At 46.3% G+C, this 20228-nt stretch overlaps 1 protein-coding gene across 2 annotated transcripts in view; it reads right to left on the bottom strand.

Moving 5' to 3' along the window:
• Positions 1–20228, bottom strand: part of NOS1AP (nitric oxide synthase 1 adaptor protein) — a 149610-nt gene that overhangs the window by 98538 nt on the left and 30844 nt on the right. For both annotated transcript variants that reach the window (XM_006014859.3, XM_006014860.3), the window contains exon 2: positions 18303–18374. In XM_006014859.3, coding sequence (XP_006014921.1) covers positions 18303–18374 — 72 coding nt within the window. The remainder of the gene's footprint in view (positions 1–18302; positions 18375–20228) is intronic.

Raw genomic sequence — 20228 nt, 5'->3', positions numbered from 1 at the left:
CCTGTCCTTTTTCCCTTAGGTCTTTTTCCCCCCCGCTTTCCCCCCCGTTTTTCTTTGTTTTTTTTTTTTTTTCTAATTTTGACCTATTTTCTTTTCCATGACTTCCTGTCACTCTTTCTGTGTCCCTCTTTGCTCTTTTTCTGTGTCCCTCTTTGCTCTTTTCCTGTCTCATACTTATTCATTTTTCACTGACGGCTTCTTCCCACCCTTGCAGTCTATCACTGCTGTCTCTCCTTGGGGCAGGGCCTGGCTCACTGATGAACCTGGCCCCGTGGGGGTAAGCAGCTCCCCTCCCCTTGCTGCCGGCTGGGGCCTGCAGACCAGCCCTGCCCACCTCACCTCACCTCGCTGCTGCCCCACCGCCGCGGCTCCACACTCCGTGGTGGCAGCAGCTCTGTGTTCCGCAGTGGCACTCCGCGCTTCAAGGTGCACTCCGCGCCACCTCGGGCCAGATAAAATGGCTTGGCGGGCCACATGGTGGCCTGCAGGCCATATGTTGGACAAACTGTTACAGCAGGCTTTTCACTGAATAGAAGCACACCATAGCAGAGACAGTTTCTGGGCTTATACAGCACCAGGTCTCAAACCAGGCTTTGGGTAATGTCATAGACACAAGGAGCAGTCCACATTTGTAAAGAGCTGCCTCCGACAGAAGGCACTTAGGAAGGCCAAGGGGAATATTTCCAAAATAGCCCTTTCCATGCACTGCTCAGTTCTGTGGACAATCTAGCCTTTTATAGACATGTTTTCTTTTCGGGCAAGTTTTAAACTGGACATTAGAAACCTTTACCAGGAAAACAGTCTTATAGCAGCAAAAGCAAAGGGAGGAGGGAGCAGAAGTGGGCACTGGCAGCAGCAGGGGTCTGTCCCAGAAGTACCCCTAGAGCTTGAGCATGGATGTGACAGGAGCAGTGAAGCTGAACACAGTGTAGACAGAGACACAAGGTAAATACTGGGGGGGCGGGGGAGGGAGGGGCAAAGAGCCCACTGTTTAAATGCAGGGGTTTGACACCTCTCCCACACCCCAGCAGTCTGGCAGCATCTCATCTCCCATATGGGCAAATATTTGCCCAGCACTCAAAGGAGGAGGATACCAACCTTTTTAAATGCCAAGGAAGGAACAGCCTGTAAATTTCTCCCGGAAAAGTGCTGTGCAGAACCCCCAAGGGGGATAGCAAGGGTGAACCACGCTGCTTGCCAGGCACTGGAAGAAGCCTTCACCATTTAAAGAAACGGTCTGATTCATGGAAAAGGCTGGAGGGCAGCCGGGAACACTAGAGCTGAACAAATATTGCACAGCAGTGGGGGAGAGGTGGTCAGAGGCTGTTCCTGCTCTGCCTCATGCTAGCAGCGCCAGGCTTTCAGCTCTGCCAGCTTAGTGCTCACTGAGGGTTCTCCATTTAAGATAGATGGTCAGATGTTAGCAATTTTAACAGGCTCATTCATTAGCTGCAGGGCTGCACAGTCAGGGCCACATTATCCCCAACACTCCATGAAGTTCTCAGGGTGCTTTCAACAAGGCAGAAAGTTGCAAGGCTTTCACATAGGACAGCATATGGAATCAGGAGGCACAGGGATCCCTTCCCCAGCCCCAGAATGGCACAGGTTTGTGAGACTCCACTTAGCTAGATCAGCTTTGGTCTCTAAAGCTACAAACTACTTTGACCAGAGCTACACAAGAGAACCTCTCCCAACCGCCATGCTTCCCCCTACCTGTTAGAAACTCACTATCCTTTTGTATACTGGAAGCAGAAACCCTTTCCAGTAGAGCAAGTAAATCCCATCCTGACCCAGGCACAAGTTAGCCAGCCCACATGCAGGAGCTGGAGATGAGGTCACAGCTGCCCACTGTGGGGCGGCAGATCCTGCAAGGCAACTGGACAACAGGCTAGAAGGGACACTGGTTTTGCATGGCAGGGTGACTACTGGATTGTTTCAAATGGTCTCATTCACTACTCAAGTCCAAGGCCTGTTCCTCCTCCTGGGCATCAGACAGAATGAGGGGAGGAGAGAGGGGGAAAGAGGGTAGTGAGTTTGGGAGGAGGAAAAAGGATAGGAGTTGTTTTAATCTTGTTTGAAAACACCTCTTTCTCCTTTTCAGATTTTGTCCATGGAAATGGAACATGTGATCATCTGACATGCAAGTTAAAAGTTAAAACACAGCAGCCTTGGGGATACAGCACTGGACTGGCACTCAAGACACCTGGGTTACCTAGCCAGGCTGGGGACAGACCCAGGTAAGTGATCTTGGGCAAGTCCCTTCACCTCTCTCTGATTCAGCAACTCCACCTCTAAAGGAGGAACAGCCACACTGACATCTTCTGCAGAGGGTTTTGAGTGCTGTGTTATTCAAGAACAAGAATGAAGAAGGATCCACCTGACAAGGGGTGTAATGAGGGGAAGGATTTGCAGGGAAATCATTTGTTCTTCCACTCAGTGTCATCCCCTTGCTTATCCAGGTCCTCATTTCTCCAGGACGAAACCCAGTCCCCTTTCCACACTGAGAATAGTCATTCCTACTCCTACGTGCACACAAGGAACCTGGGAGACTGACAGAAAAAGGAAGCCGACACATTTTCGTTTTGAGGATAGATGTCTCATCAGGCAGTGCACTCCAGCTACTAATCTGTGATGGGTTTAGTGCTAATCTTGCTCACACAATCCGCAGTGGGGAAAGAGCAGTGGAGGAGCCGTCCTTAAGTCCTAGCATCCCTGCCATTCAAGGGCTTCCCCCCACAATGCCACATCCATGATGTCACAGAACCCTTCAGTACCAGTTTCTGCCATGAGGTCACTGATTCCATAGAGAACAGTGACATTTATGTCAAGTAACATACCAGTGAGAACTCTTTGATTCATGTTCAGTCTCCTGCCTGCCACTGCCACTGCAATTAATAGAACTGCTGCATGCAAATGCACTGTAGAATGAGGTTAGTAATTGACTGTCAAACCACCTGCTGAGTTACCTGAACCTGATCCACTGTCTACATCGTAACAAGTAGACTCTTAAGAACTTACATAACTGCACACTGCTTCATGCCTTTAAATGCAGCCTATATGCAAGATTTCACCTAGTTTTAACCAAATGGAAAAATGTTTGAAAAGCCTGTATTATTCTATTATGTAGTCAAATTACACTAGGAAACGAGACACATGAAAGCATTTTTCTTTTTATCCAATCAGAGATCACAACATTAAGATCTCTCAAATTGTAATCACATGTTTATTGCAGGGAATAACAGCAGGGCAAAGTTAGGGTGGCTTGGAAGCCCAAATGATACATTTCCAAACCTTAACGTGTTTAAGTTAATGTTTAAAAGAATCCAAATCGGAATTTCCTGGGTTTGTAAGGTTTGCTTTTACAACAGCTCCACCATTTTTACCCTTATGGCGCTCTCTGCTCTAGTAGAATGTACTTTATCTCACGTAAATAAGGAAGTCGATTTTTTTTGAAAACTAATGCTTTCTGCAGCAAGCACGCACATTGTGAGGATACACTGATTTTATTTTTTATGCACAAGGTAACTAAATTGCTGCTTAATGCATTGTGAAGCACAGAAAAATGATACCATCAGTTAACAGAAAGGAAGAGCTTGAAATCTTGGAGAGCCTGGTGCCAGTTCCGCCTAGGTGACAGGATATTTTGTGGGGGAAACAATGTTTCTCATCTATACACAGTGCTGATATTCCATGCAGGGATCAGAGCCATCTGTTTCTGTCATGACACATTAGAAAAAGCAAGGCAATAACTTGGCATCAGCTATATGATAGCATTTATTTTTGGTACTGGACACTAAAGCATCCCAGTGACTTCAGAATGACATGACACCTGTACACAAAAAGATTGTTTAAAAAAAATAATTTTTAAAAACATGACATTGTGGGAAGAGTTATATTGCAGGATTTTTTAAAATCAAAGAACCTAAAATATGCCCCACACATTCTGACTGAAGAGCTGACCAGGTGCACCAGTTTTCAAGATCATCCAATATGCCACGTGGTTTATGCAAAAATTCTGCTTTAAATAAACCACATTGCAGCTGATTTTCCAAATTGCTAAGACAGCATCTCAGCATCACAAGCAAGAGCAAGTGCCCCACTAAAATCAGATATGCCTAGAAAGAGGGAGGGGCTCATTTTGAATGCTTCTCTGCATCTCTTGGGTCTGTAAATCCAGGCTGGATATCTCCCAGGAACAGGATCTTAGAAGATTTCTAAGGGAAGCGGCTTTTGAAAAGCCTGTCATGTAGGATTTCAGCATTTCTGGCTCCAGACAAAACACAGAATTAAAGTGATGCTCGTACATGAAAGACGAGGAAAGAACGGGAATTTTGAATCCTCTCAAAAAGATTCCATTAGAACAGAGGCAAGTAGGCTGTGGCGTTCGTTGAAGGCTGCGCTGGCCAACTGCCAGCAGCTTGAAGAGGAAACAATTTGCACATATATTTGCATAAATGCATCAAAAATGAATGGCTATGGCCACAATAATGGCTGTCTGCTCTACAATGCCACAGCTGTACAATCCACATGTTACAGCAAGATTTTGCTCCAAAAATTTAAGCCATCATCAGCAATTACTACCTACAATGCTTATGGTTATGAAGGTACCTTGCTGAGTGGGAATGGAAATTAAACTGATGAGGTCTTCCTCTGCAGCTCTGAGATATGAACCACCACAGTATTCCTCAAAGATATTCATGCTGTGATCTACCCCACTGACCTCTCAGTCCCTAACGGCCTCCTACATGTTCCTAGGACCTGGAAATACCATGAGCCTCCATCTTCCCTGAGAACTGGTGAAATGGTGTTCTGTACTGGATCTACCAAAAGCCACAGCCACAGCACCCCAAGGGTTTGGCTGCTGCCTGTAGATCAACTATAGGTCCTTTGGGGAATAATCAGGACTGCAGACCCTGATAATGGGTTTCTGCTGTACCATTCCCAAGTCTTCCCTCCTCACACAAAAGAGCCACAAAACAGTTTACTAGCACAGCCAGTAGCACTGGCCTCCTATGTGTCGGAGTGGAGCACAGGTGGAGCTGTAATGGCATTATTGCATTAAACCAGTGGTTTTCAAGCTGTGGTCTCCAGACCCCTGGGGGTCCACAGACTTGTGTCTAAGGGATCTGAGAAAGATAACTATGATCAATCAGAACACTTACAATTCAAAGAGGTCCACACTGCCATTCAAAAATTTTCAGGGGTCCACAAATGAAAAAAGGTTAATAACCACTCCTTTAGACTAATGCAACCTCTGAGCAAAACTACTGCAAAAGGTTGCACCCCAACTATTCAGACCCTCATCAGTGACACTGTCCCAGCCCTACCTATACTGCACATTGAGTCCACAGGCTTATAAATAATCCAAGAGCAGAAAGGATTAGAGAGCTTCCCAACACAGTAAGCTGAGGATGCAGTGAGATCCATGGCATTAAGAGTGCCTGCAGTGAGAGAAGCCTTATCTACAAAAGGGCCCAGGTCACTCCCTATGCCAGTGAGCCACTGCTGGTGTTAGGGATGCTGGGGAACTTTCCCTGAGCTACGGCAAGCAGGGACCAGGGCAGAGACTGTGGGGGTGGGTCCTGCTGAGCCAACCTTACAGGCATCAGCTCTCCCCCACTTCAACATGACCTTTCCCAGCTCCCACATTGCAAAGGAACTACAGGAATTCCAGGAATCCTGTTTGCCCTGCACTGCCCATCCCCCCTCCACCTCCCAAGCTTGGGTGGATCCCTCCTACAGCTGGATCAATCCCCCAAGAGAACTGCCCCTCCTTCTTCCCATCAATAGCCCTCTCTCCTTACAATAAAAACCCCAGCAGCAGCAGCAGCTCTAAGGGAAGTGCTGCCCAAAAACATGGGAAGAGACAGGCCCTGCACTGAGCTTGCAGCTTCACTGGGCAGAACACAGATGAAAGGCAGGTGGGGGGAGGAAGACAGCATAGAGGTTACGCTGTTATGTCTCTCCTCTGTGCTGGTAACTTGTCCTTCATGTCACCATGCCAACGCCCCATGGCACAAGTGAGACTGAAGAGTGACTGGAAAAGTGCAGGACATGGCTTGGTGAGCACCTCCTTCCAAGCGGGGGAGTCAGACACTTGCAGGAGGAGGATGCAGGGACAATCCTCAGAAAAAGCAGCAGGGATATGTGAGGGGAGTCTGGGGTAGAGACATGGCTACTGCAGGATGCTAGGGTGATGAGAAGCCAGTGAAGTGCCCCCCAAAAAAGGAGGATGGGGGAGAGGGAAAGGAGCTGATGTGCTCAGACAATTAAGCTAGAATGGTTGGTTTTCACAACTTTGGACTGGTTTTGGACACTTTGGATTGACCAAAGGCAGGGGCTGGAGTGAGGACGTGGAAGAGAAAACAGGTGGCGCCTAAAACAGCAGCTCCCAAATTCTGACAGATTGTGCACCACCAGTTTAAAACAATACAACCTTAAGTACCACCAGCAAATTTTGTCATATGAAGTAATATGAAGTAATTATAATAATTCTTTTAATGCGTACCACTGATAGGCTGTCTTCGTAGCACTGGTGGTACCTGTACCACAGACTGGGAACCGCTGTCCTAGGAGATACCTGCAGTAGTGAAGGCTGGAGGTAGAGAGGGGACAGACTCAGCATGTGACTGCTGCACTGTGTGAGCTGCATCCAGCTGTTGTTTGGCACTCCTCTCCCCAGTTCCATTCTAGACCCTGGCCCACCCAGCAGCCAAGCCCTGTAATTTACCCTCCTTGTCTCTGACCTGGTCCCAGGTCTTGGGACCCAGCACTATCTCCACCCACACTGGTACCTGGCCAGCTGGCAACAGCAATCACCACATTCTCTATGAAATGTGATCCCCTACCTGAGTTTTCCCCACCACCCTGGCTCACCCACCTTTCTGATCCATATGTGGACAGTCTCCTTCTCAGTGGCACTGATCGGTTCCCACCACCAAGGGACTTTCAAAGAGAAATCTGGCCTGTCTGTCTTCTGCTTGTGGTCCCTACTATCTTCTTTCTCCAGCTTGCCTGAGGGAGACCTTACCCATACACTTGCATTCATCTATCAACCCCACACTGTTACCTTGCATGTTATGAAGACTCTCCAGCACTCCTGTCCTTGAGATGCTCCAGCCTTTTCTCCCAGCCCTGAAGTGGAGATGTAAAAGAACTCCCTCCCAGCCTCCCCTCCCTTTGGGGTTGTCTGTTCCCCTCTCACTCTCATGTATCCACCAATCCGATTGCTAAGCAGCCAACTTGCTGCCAATGCCTACGTGACTGTCCTCAGGTAAGAGGGTGTGAATGTAACCTCTCTATTGTTTTGAGCTCTGACCTCACGACCCAGGGGCAGGGGCTTAAGCCCATGTCACCCCAGTAGGTAACCGTGATGTTTTTCAAATTGATTGGCCAGCATCAAATGACACATGTCCCTGACTGGGTCCAGGTGGTGAGGTCAGGAGAGCTATTTAAGAGGGTCCCTCCAGAAAGAGGGACGGACATTTTAAAAACACACACACGGATACAAGGACCTTTGCAGCTCTCTCATTCTCTGGATGTGGAAGTAACTTACCAGAAATTTAACAAGGAACTTAGTTTAATGTACTCTAGTCATGTATCTAAAGGCTACCAAGCTGCTTCTGTTTCCTCAGGGTTTTTCTTTTGCCACTTCTCTGACTTGTACTTGAATCCCAGCAACATCTGCTGTTGTTTTCTCCTCTTTGCCCCTGACGGGTCAGATTTCTGATTGAATGAAGGTCTCTGGATGGCAAGAACCTAAGACTGACCCTCAGTCCTGCTGACAAGTAGACTCTTCACACACCAAGTAGCTAGAGGCTGCAGTACCTCTCTCCCTCCCTGGGATAAAAAAGATTGAGCTGCTGAAGGAAAGGGCTACTGCACTCAGCCCTCGAGCTTCAGCAGCTCCATGCACCCTCACAAACACCCTACCTGGGAGTTGCCAGAAACGTCAGAGGAAACAGCAAGATACCAACCCCAGAAGACTGAGGAGCACCAGAGACTTCCCAATTTGGGCACAGCCATGCAGCATCCAGTGGCAGCCCAGCAGGTGGAAGAGGAGCACAGATAGCACTCCCCCACCCCTCCTCCCAGCCACACAAAGTTGCTCTGCCTGCTCTCCCAAGCATCTGCATTCATATCACATCTGAACTAGAAGCTTTGGTTTGGGGGAAAAAAACTTCCTGATTCAATCCAAACCTCCTAGGGGTTACAGGCTAGGTTGGCAGCCATTTAAGCACTGCCCTCAAGAATGGCCCTTAGGTTAGTGCCCCTGTTTAGGAAATCTTCTCTATTCCATAGTTCTTCTCCATCCACTGGCAAGCAACCAGAAATCTTCCTTAAGACATGTCAGGCGGCAGGGGATGGAGAAAGGCACTGACTCCCCTGTTTGGATAGCTGCTGCTGCTTGGCCATTAGCACACTCATGCAGCTGCTGCAAGGAGAAGCACACACAGAGAACAGCCTGAGGCAGCCTGTGCTCTCTTCCCCTCCTGTACCACTGCTCAGTGCTGGGTAATTAGAGAAGCATATTTTCTCCACCTACCAGGGTGAGATGATTGCAGCAGCAGGCTCCTCCAGTCTTGTGGCCCTTTTCAGCTACCTGGCTTTCTTGACAGCAGCCACCATCCAGGGCTGCATTCTGTTTCCTGGTGCTCTTGGACTGCAGCAGTGCTGTGCTGCCTGCCACCTACCTCCAGAGCTCAGAAAGAGGCTCATCAGGAATGCACCCCAATAACCCCACTTCGAGAGCCACCTCAAGACTCAAATGGTGGGGCATAGAAATACAAGGTGAAGAAATACCCATTTAACCAAAAGACTCCAATTCCCAGCAATGACTTCCTGGGATCCAAGGCCCACCTCACCTTTATAAACCTTTGGATTTTTGTGGTGGGACCTTGCTCCTTAGCAGAGCCAGCCGGCAGGCCTAGGAAAACTTCTCACACAACCATATCTGCTACATTTCCATAGGATCAGGTTTTCCCCATTTCACTTAAAGGCTCCTTCCTACGGATCCTGGCAGCCAGTGTGGCATAGGATATCTTTGAGGTGATACTAGAATAGAGCACGTTTTGCCCGTTTTCTTAAGTAACCCATCAGTTCTTTGCTTCTTTCGTACACTCTTGCTTTCCACCCTTCTTTGGAAAGGGTGTTACTTCTTTGGAAAGTGTTACTCAGTTTCCCAGGTCTGGCCCTCTTGTCCTATGTGGAAGAATCTTTCTAAGTCTCAGACTTCAAGAAACAGTGCCCATGCTGTCCCAGAATTTCATTCTAACCTTATTTCTACTCTCTGTCCAGCTGGACTCTTAATGGATTGCATGTGAACTGTCATAGGTGGGGAAGATACGAGGACCCTGTGAACACCAGCAGCAATGTGCACTTTGGCCTCACAGGCACGATCAGCCTTGCTACACACACTGTTGTGACTACAGTATGTTCTGTTTATATGATAGATCCATCAGATGGATCAGATAGATCCATCATTTGCTTAACTGAATAATAATATGCTAGTCCCAATTATTTTCCCATTGCTTCCACTGCAACCAACACTGATTATCTGCATGTTGGCCAAGTGTATAAATGACTTCAATGCATAGGAACTCTGTCTACTTTTGTAATGCAAAACTGTACTCTGTTTAATTATATTACCAGTGAAGCTGATTAGGAGCTGTCAGGTCTTTCAAAGCAGCCCCGAACTGACAAGGTCCTACACCTGTTTCAAAGACTTCAATAAAGGCATAGGGTGCTCTGAGAAACAAGGTAGCAAGCCATAATGAAGCAAGAAAAACATGGGCTATTCCTATAGGCCCCTAGTCCAATCCCATGAATCCAAAAATCAGGCCTTCTTTGAACAATCTCTTCTTTGCTAGAGCATGATGATGAGATATGGGTTTCCATTGCTTCTCTCCTCCTGCTCAGTGCAAACAATTACGATGTCATAGGGATAACGGAGACCTGGTGGGACTCCACCCATGACTGGACCACGGGTATAGATGGCTATACCCTGTACAGGAGGGATCGTGTAGAGAAGAGGGGTGGAGGTGTAGCTCTCTATGTTAAGGAAAGCTACACGTCCCTGCAAGCTGATATTGGCGACCAGGGTGGACGGCTGGAGACCCTCTGGGTTAAAATCCGTGGGGAACACGGCACAGGGGACACAATGGTGGGAGTCTATTACAGACCTCCCACCCAAAGTCCTGAGCTTGACCAGGAGTTTGCCCAGGAACTGGCTGAGGCAGCTTGCTCCAGGACCATGGTTGTCATGGGTGACTTCAATTACCCAGACATCTCGTGGGAGGATCGCTCAGCAAAATCTGAGTGGTCGCAGAGCTTCCTCTCGTGGGTGGATGACCTCTACCTGACTCAAGAAGTCTATGGGCTAACGAGAGGCAAAGCGCTGCTCGACCTGGTACTGGCTACTGGGGATGACCTAGTCGGCGACCTAGTGATCGATGGGAAGCTGGGTGACAGCGACCACGAGCTGATCACCTTCATCACCCACCGAAAAGCTGGCAAGTCGGTCAGCAACACGCAAGTCCTTGACTTCAGGAAAGCTGACTTTGACAAGCTCAGGAGGCTTGTCAGTGAGGCCCTAAGGGACCGTGACCACAGGGAGAGAGGAGTTCAAGAAGTGGTTGCGCTCCTCAAGGGAGCGATCCTCAATGCACAAACTAAGTCTATTCCATCTCGGAGGAAAGGCAGCAAGAGGGCACAGCAGCCCCCCTGGCTCTCCAGGGACCTAGCAGATCTCCTGAGGCTAAAAAGAAAGGCCTACAAAGGGTGGAGGATGGGAGTCACCTCCAAGGAGGATTATTCTGCACTGGTCCGGTCCTGTAGGGAGCAGACCAGGAAAGCCAAGGCTGCAACTGAACTCCAGCTAGCTTTGAGCATCAAGGACAATCACAGTGCGGGGCAACAGGGATTCCCCCCCACCCACCATTTGGCACCCACGCAGCAGCTGCTCCATGGCACGGGTGCAGTGTAGCTCAGCAGGGCACTGCGCACTGCATGGGAGCTGGGGCGGCTTCACGTGTCAGCCGGCCTACTTTGCACCCAAGAAAATGTATCACTTTAGCAGACTCTCAACACTTTCCTGTACTAATAATTTGCTGATCATCTCATTTTAGAATTCAGTTTCTGTATCCAGTCATCAATATCAGCAATTATAGAATACAGTAATAAACTAGTTCCATTTCACTGACGAATAAAGAAATGTAACAACTTACCAGCAAATTTTCAAATTGTGCAAAACTCATTGCAATAGAAGTTGTACGACTCCTGAGATCCATAAGGTCTGGATAAATGTCAGATTTTCCTTGGGTCAGAAACAACACCGGATACTTATTTTGCTTATGCCGAACCCTGTAGAAAGAGTTTTAAAATACAGAACACTCTTTAACATATTCCTAAGGAAAAGGAATCTTTTCAACAGTGTTTCTAGCACACAAAGTAGAAACCAACACACGACACATAAACAGGTCAACTGATGCACACTCACCAGTGATAAGTTTCCACCCTTTAAGAACTTCAATTGTTTTGTGTCTTCCCAGACTACAGTAATTTACTGCATACAGATTAAATACTGCCAGATGCAGACGTAATCCCTAGTTCTAAGACAGTCCTTAATGTGACAAGTATTGGCTACTGCCAGAAAAATGTACTTTCCTTGTATTTGACTGTACTGAAAATACCCAGAACTATGTTGAAACTGTAGAATATGTATTACTTGGTCTTTATTTTCCTTATACAGTACCCTGAAGGAAACACCTTCCAAACTGATGCAAACCCAAGATAAGCATGCTGAGTAGTGCTCTGTTATCTTTTCTGCACCATCACTAAATACCATTCAATCCCTTTTAGCATCTCCACTGCCTTGTTCTGACTGTTCAACAAAGTAAATGAATAATTTATCCACTGTCAACTCTCACATCTAGCTTATAAGGTAGTAACTTGGGGGTCATCGTTGACCACAAGATGAACATGAGCCTGCAATGCAATGCGGTGGCTAGTAAAGCGACCAAAACGCTGGCTTTCATCCATAGATGCTTCTCAAGCAAATCCCGGGACGTCATTCTCCCCCTGTACTCGGCCTTAGTGAGGCCGCAGCTGGAGTACTGTGTCCAGTTTTGGGCTCCACAATTCAAAAAGGATGTGGAGAAGCTTGAGAGAGTCCAGAGAAGAGCCACGCGCATGATCAGAGGTCAGGGAAGCAGACCCTACGATGACAGGCTGAGAGCCCTGGGGCTCTTTAGCCTGAAAAAGCGCAGGCTCAGGGGTGATCTGATGGCCACCTACAAGTTTATCAGGGGTGACCACCAGTATCTGGGGGAACGTTTGTTCACCAGGGCGCCCCAAGGGATGACGAGGTCGAATGGTCACAAACTACTTCAAGATCATTTCAGGCTGGACATAAGGAAGAATTTCTTTACTGTCCAAGCCCCCAAGGTCTGGAACAGCCTGCCACCGAGGTGGTTCAAGCGCCTTCGTTGAACACCTTCAAGATGAAACTGGATGCTTATCTTGCTGGGATCCTATGACCCCAGCTGACTTCCTGCCCTTTGGGCGGGGGGCTGGACTCGATGATCTTCCGAGGTCCCTTCCAGCCCTAATGTCTATGAAATCTATGAAATCTTCAGAGGTTGCTCCATAGGCCAACAGATCTCGCTGTCCAGAAGACTTTGCTAATATTCAGACAAAAAAAATTACATCCCTTAAATTCATCCTCTAACTCCTCATTACTCCTACTCAGGTGGGATTTCATGACAAAAGGGCCTGTCAGGATGCCATGACATGAACAGCTTATGTCTCCAAACTCAGTCCTTCTCCACCAAAAGGCAAGAAACATGTCCCAGTCCCCTGCTTTTGTTAGCAGGTACCACACTTGAATACCCTAGCAGTGCTTTTTCTGGGACTCTCCATCAATTTGTGCCTGGTACTGAGTTGAGGATCACTGTTGTGGTTCCACTCCTCTCCTCTCTAAAGCGGGCACTCCACTCCTCTCTAAAGTGGGCATCGCTATATTTCAAAGCCATTTACTACATATATTACATACTACTAAATATATTTTACAAATTGGCACACTAATATAGCTTCGGTGCCTTGTGAAGCCCACAGAAAAACAGCACCCTGTCCCTAACAATTTATTGTACTTAAGCGTCAAGTTGCTCTGTATCTTTTCCCACAGTGACTTTGCTCTCTAACAAGACTATAGGAGTTTTCCATGACAAGAGAGGCTTAGGAAAAGGAATTTCTTCATTCTTGAATGCAAAGACCACCACTGCCCTGGGACAGAGTCAACTTGACACCTAGCCAGTTCAAAGAGATCTTGGGAACTATGCCAGCTCAGAGTCTTCCTGCTAATTCTTGTAGTTTTACCATTGCACGTTGAAAAAAAAAAAATCTCTCTCTCTCTCTGTTACTGTGAAAAAGGCCCACAAAGAGAGAGAAACCAACTGACCCTAGGGAGAAAAGGGAGGAATAAAGGGTTATACATAAAAGCACTGTCAAAATATACTGCAGTGGAAACTGGAACACACCAATCTATATTTGCTCTCTCTGACCTCTGACGGTTACACTCCAAAGGGCAGGAACCGACACAGCAGACCAACACACTCTCCAGGAAACTCTCTTCACATTCAGACCGCAATTTTGACTCCACAATTCACACTTCTCCTCTAGGTTGGAGTCCACAGGCAGGCAAACACTTATTTTGATTTAGCACTATCCCATGGGGAGGCAGGGTTTTTCACAACCCTCATTATTGGCTATGATCTCTCTGGTCATTCAAGACTTTGCCCTTGGATAATTAACCCCGTGTTGTAGTCTATTTATGCTATTAAACAAAGATTTCAGTTGCAAAGAGTTTTTTTCAGGCCCTCTAAAACCCACTGCTGCCCCTGCTTAGCTATGGAGTGCTCGCTGGCCCTTTCAGGTTGCAGTCTGTGCTCCTTCCCAAACACTTTCAATTGAGGGTGTCTTTTTGTAATGCTGTTTAGAAGGATAACGATCACAGAATATTTGAAAAGAGATATGAGTTCAACTGTCTGTCTACAAACATTTACCAGTGAGGGATCTAAATTGTTGTACCAGGGATTCTTGCACAAATATGCTTAGGAGAAAGGACAGCATATCTAACATGAGAAAATATAAACTATTACCAGGTCTGGGCGCCCACAGATATGTCCTCCAACAATTCTGTTGCTGAAGGTTAAAACATCAAGGGAAAGGCTTCCAAAAGTATTAACTATTAAAACCATTAAAGAACATTACATTCTTCTTTGGCCACAAGTGTAAAAGCCCATTTTCAGGGTTAGATTCTGTAATGAACAGCCAGTGAAGGCAATTCGAGGAGGAGATCAGAGAGTTCAGCCCTGCACAAGATTTTTTTTTTGGTTCAAGCGGAAGCAGGTCTCAGCACACAATGGTTTACTCTACAGCAGAGGGGATCATGTTTGGTGCAGCTTTTTAGAAAGAGAACGTCTCTTATTTTTTCAGGTTTTGGCAAGAAACTTCACAACCTTAAACCCTAACTGAGGAATGTCAGGACACTTTGAAACAATCCAAATAAATGGGTGTACTTACTGACTCGGTGCATGATCAATGCAGAAATAAATAAGGGAAAGACACAAGACCTAGTAACTTGTTTGAATCACAGTAATAGTGTTTCTGAGGCTCTCAGAAGAAGATGGACTCTGGCCTATATTTCCCTTACTGATTACCAGGAAGTTTGAAACCAGTTTCAAGGCTGGGAGTGAATTTTATTTGTGAGCTCTGGGCAGTGACTATACCTGCCTTTAAGGTTTGTCCTGCATCCTGGCATTATCAGCACCAAAACATAAATTTAGGGAGGGGCACTATTATTCATTTTTTCAGGGAAGTAAAATGTGCTTATTTTCTTTTAGTGTACTTTTCAAGGAGGAAGCACTTCCAGGAGTGTATGAGGAACCCATTTATTGTATATAAGCTTCATAGTTTCATAGTAGGCAGGGTCGGAAAGGACCTGAGGAGATCATCTAGTCCGACCCCCTGCCGTGGCAGGAAAGAGTCCTGGAGTCAAACGACCCCGGCCAGATGTTCATCCAGCCTCCTTTTAAAGACCCCCAGGGTAGGAGCCAGCACCACTTCTTTTGGAAGTTGTTTCATGGCCCTAGCCGCCCTGACAGTGAAGTAGCGCTTCCTAATGTCTAGGCTGAAACTACCCTTCACTAGCTTATGTCCGTTGTTTCTTGTAACTCCCGGGATTGCTCGGGGGAACAGGGACTCTCCCAGTGCCTGCTGGTCCCCCTAGACTAGTTTGTAGACTGCCACTAGATCCCCTCTCAGCCTTCTCTTTTGGAGGCTGAACAGGTATTCTCATAAGCTCTCGTATTCTCTGGAAGAACTCACGACATTCAGACTGAAGGAGCTGGTATTTCAAAGTGGTGGGTTTGAAAAGAGACAGGATGAGTTAGGGTTAGGTCTCCTGGTGGCTTCAAGAAGACAGTATGCCTCCTTCCCCAGGGACTATCCAGTCTTTGGCTAAGACTGTAGGCCTTGACATAACCAATGCCATTAGCTGGATGTGGGGCAAGCATGAGGCAGTTAGAGAGGGGGGTGACCTATTTAGCTGATCTACCTAAATGTCCTACTTAGATGACCTAGTTGGTGATAAGAATGTTGAGACACAGATTGTGGGTAATAAAGAAATGGGGAGAGTTGCTATGATGTGGGAGCTTGTGACATAACTTGTGGAAGCTTGTCAATCATGTGAAAGTAAAAAAAAAAAAATGCTGTAAGGACACATAAATAGCCAAAGCAGCAGCTTAACACCTAGAAGCCAGAAGGTCAAACAACACCCAGCTGCTGTGATTGAGACCCCTGGTGCTGTGACAATGCCTAGTCAGCCGAGCATCATATCATTTGGAAGGACCACATAAGGATACCTTCATAAATTCTTTGGAGTTTTCTTTTTGTATTGTTAGCATTTAATAAATTTTGGATTTAAGGCCAGAATAGCCTCAACAATCAGTTTATTCCATCCACACCACCCCTTAATCAAAATTCAGTACAAGCCTGCCAGGAAGAGTGACAACTGATTCCCAGGTGAGGTGGCTTTGCAACATAAGTATCTTTCAGTTAGATGTGGGATTGTGCACTCAGCCTCAAGACCTACCATTAGAGCAGCAGATGCTGAGCTCCAGACTGAATGGGCCAGCCTGGATAGAGCCAGAGTCAAACCACACATTTTTTAAGATAAGAAAGTGTTTAGCCGGCTTCCTCACCTCTCCGCCTCCAGCCCACCCTGCCTCCATTTACACGCTCCTCCGCCATTTTTAGTTTCCAGTGAGACAGGCAGTAAAACCACCAGAAGGAAGGTTATTCCCACAGCCATTCAAAAATCAGGTGGAATACAGGGTAGGTTTGCACCTTACAGACTAACTAAAATCAGAGATGCATCGCATAAGCTTTCATAGGCAGCGGGGTTACTTCATCAGAAGCTAGAACATTAGATGTATCACAGCATGCGATTAAATATAAGCCCGTTGGCTATGAAAGCTTATGCTACGCATTCCAATTTAGCTAGTCCATAAGACGCAAACCTACCCTGCCTTCTGCTCGACTTCAGACTAGCATGGCTAGCTACTGCTCTCCATTCAAAATCTGCTAAAGCCACACAAAGAAATCTCTGGACAAAATGCCCTCACCGGAGATGTTCAGGCAGCCACAAGAAGTCTGAAACCTTTGACTTCCTTCTTTCCTACCACTCACTGGAAAGACTGGAACCAACAATCAACCTCAAAACTTCAACAGGAAGCTCTACAGTCCCTTCAAATCCAGAGAAGATTGCCCACTGCTGTGTATTCTTGAATTGAATAAAGTAACTAGCACATAATCTGTTACAGAACAGGCCTGTTCTCCAAATCTGGCGGCACGACATCCAAACTATGTGCCTCTTATACAACTGAAGCACTTAACTAGCAGTGAAAAAATAACCAAAATTCTCCCATAAATAGTTCACTTCCTTTGTTTCACCTTTGTACAGGAAGTTAAACAGCGCTTGGCATCATATGTAGTGTGCCTACACATAGGCAACAAGTCCACACCCAGGTACCCATCTTCTACCCACATCTGTTTGAGCAACACATACTCTTACGTAACAAGAAGCAATATTGGCACCAAGGCAGCCAATGTCCCCCAGTATCATTATGTCACTCACTGGCAACATATTGGGAATGTGATTATTTTTGGCAAAACGTCTGAACAATATCCAACAGTAGCTCCTATGTATCAGAGAATGCTTCTGCGGATCTTTGGTGGGTGGGGGGCTGGGGGAGGGACACAACTCTTAAACACGGCAGCACTGTAATAGACTAACCAAAGCAGATATATATAAAGCTTTTTTCATGTCTTTTCACTCTGATGAAGTGAGCTTCAGCTCACAAAAGCCTGTACTATATATATCTACTTTGGTTAAACTGTAAGTGTAAGTCTACCCTGCCTTCCACTTGACTTCAGAGTAACACGATTAGCTACCCCTCTAAGCGCTCTAATGGTAAGAATCAGCAGATGTTGCTTACCATTCTTATTGCCTCTGACAGCAAGAACCTCAGGGTTCAAGATGCAGCATTCAATAAGCAAGATAAGTGACTTCCTTCCCAAGAAACAGCAAAATAATGTTAGATACCCAAAATCAAGCCACTGTAATCCTAGAGTCTGTACTCCCTCCTGGTTACTGCAGGGGTGCCATTCTAGCAAGACTCTGAAGATGTAACAAGATATTCTAAGAGCTCAGGCATTCATGTAGAAATCATGTAGAACCTTTTGAGTAACACTCCCATCACTTCATTCGAAGGTGTCACGTATGCATCTCATCACTTCACGTACCAAAATAAAGGTACAAAAGTTTCCCTTTAAATTCTCCTTTGTCTATCCCTGTGCCCACTCATCACAAACCTACAGCTTTTGTGATATATCAGCTACCATCTGACGCCCATCAAATCCAAGTCAAGATGCAGGTATGATGCTTCAAGGCCAACCATGATCTTACCAAGCAGCTAGGATGAATGGCCAGAAAGTGAAAGAGACTTTAATATCCAGGAGACCTTAAACCCTTTAAATAATACAAAGAGAAGCACAACAGAGGCACAATGTCTGAAGTCAGAAAGAATTTTAAAGGGACCCAGCTTAAAAGAAAATATTAAATGCTTAGCCTTGAGCTGAGATGTCACTGGGCACCATACTGGTTTACTTCCCCCTAGCACCCCTGCTAGGCTCTTTAACAGAGTATACATAGAAGCAAATGTAATATGTTTGGCAACACTTACCCTGATTCTCCGCATTGCGGTCACAATCTCTACCCTGCTGTTCGGCCGGGGTACATCGAGGCTTCCAATGTACTGGGGAAAGAAAAGGAAGAGGATTAGCACAGCCTCCATGCCAGCAGACTAGCATAGGCGCATGGGAACCTTTCCAGTGGCTCAAATGAAATCTAAATGGCTGTTATGTCTCAGCTGCCAATGGGGGACCATTCCTCATTGTACATATACAGCACTTGCCCAGTCTGCTTTAAGCATCCCAAAGCAATGGATCCTCTACCATTCCCACTGGCAAATTGTTCCACAGTTCCATGAGTCTGGAATTTCCCGCCCCCCTTGATGTTCACCCTAGTTTTTCTGTTTCTTAAATTTTGTCTCATTATTGCTTGAATTATATTTTAAAGCAAGTCTTCTATAAGTGGTATTTATACCCTTCACATTGCTGCAGAATATTCCTCCCTCCCTATTACCCTGCAGATTCACCCAGCTACACATATTTAACTTTGCTAACTCAAAGGTCAAGGCCAAAAGGACTGTTACACTTTGTCTGGCTTCTTGCATAGAAGTGAATCCAGCTCAACGATACCTGCAGCAAGACAATCCTTTCTAGTGAAGCGGTGGCAAAACTTTTAAGCAGAGATCCCATTGTGATTTAAAGAGTGCAAAAGTGCCCATGTCCTAGGTAAGTTATTGCAGTAATTACAGTCGCCCTCCATGTTAACACGCACACATGCACCTGCACCCACAGTTGCAAGGCAAGCTTTTCACTCATGTATTCCTTTTACTGAACACTATGCAGTTTTCCTTATATCACTTTTGAAGCATGGACCTGAGCTAATCAATTAGTGTTCTACAAATGGCCTCCTCAGGGCTGTATATAGCAGTGTCACACCCCTGCTCCCACTCATTTCTTACATATCCAAGTGAGGACTTAGTTGCCACATCAGACTGGGACATCACATTCCACTAGTTTCCATCATGACCTCAAAGTCCTTGCCAGAGTTACTGTTTTCAAGAACATATTCCTCCATCCTCAAAATGACCTATTTTTCCCCTTAGGCATAGACTTTAATAAAACAATGTTATGTGACCACATTTGCCTTATTAATAATCCAGACAGATCTGTATAACTGACCTGCACCCTATCATACTTTAACACTCCATCAAATCCTCATCTGTACATTTTATTACATTTTTATATTTTCTTCTCAATAATCGGGGGATTGGAAACTGGCTAATGTGGTCCCTATTTTTAAGAAGGGGAGGAAGGAGGACCCAAGTAATTATAGGCCTGTAAGCCTCACCTCAGTGCTCGGGAAGCTCTTGGATCATATCTGTGGGGGGCCTGCAGGGGAGATCATGCTCAGGGGCAATCAGCATGGGTTCACCAAAGGCAGGTCCTGCCAGACCAACCTGATTGCCTTTTACGACCAAGTAACTAAATCCTTGGATGATGGTGTCGCTGTGGACATCGTCTTTCTAGACTTTAAGAAGGCCTTTGACACTGCCTCTCACCCCATCCTCATCAATAAATTAAGTGACTGCGGCATTGATGCCTGCACAGTCGGATGGGTAAAAAAATTGGCTGATGGGGCACACCCAGAGAGTAGTGGTTGATGGGTTGTACTCAACCTGGCGAGATGTGAGCAGTGAGGTACCCCAGGGCTCGGTCCTCGGGCCCGCACTGTTTAACATCTTCATCAGCGACTTGGACAAGGGGGTGGAAAGCACGCTGTCCAAGTTTGCTGATGACACTAAGATGTGGGGCGAGGTGGACACACTTGAAGGGAGAGAGAGACTGCAACTAGATTTAGACAGACTGCAAAAGTGGGCAGACAAGAATAGGATGGGGTTCAACGTAGACAAATGCAGGGTGCTGCACCTTGAGAGAAGGAATCCACAGCATACATACAGGCTGGGGAGTTCCCTTCTTGA

This window comes from Alligator sinensis, unplaced genomic scaffold (genome assembly GCF_000455745.1).
Source record: "Alligator sinensis unplaced genomic scaffold, ASM45574v1 scaffold647_2, whole genome shotgun sequence".
Lineage (NCBI taxonomy): Eukaryota > Metazoa > Chordata > Crocodylia > Alligatoridae > Alligator > Alligator sinensis.
The sequence above is the reverse complement of the archived record's forward strand: the minus strand, read 5'-3'. Positions and strand labels throughout refer to the sequence as shown.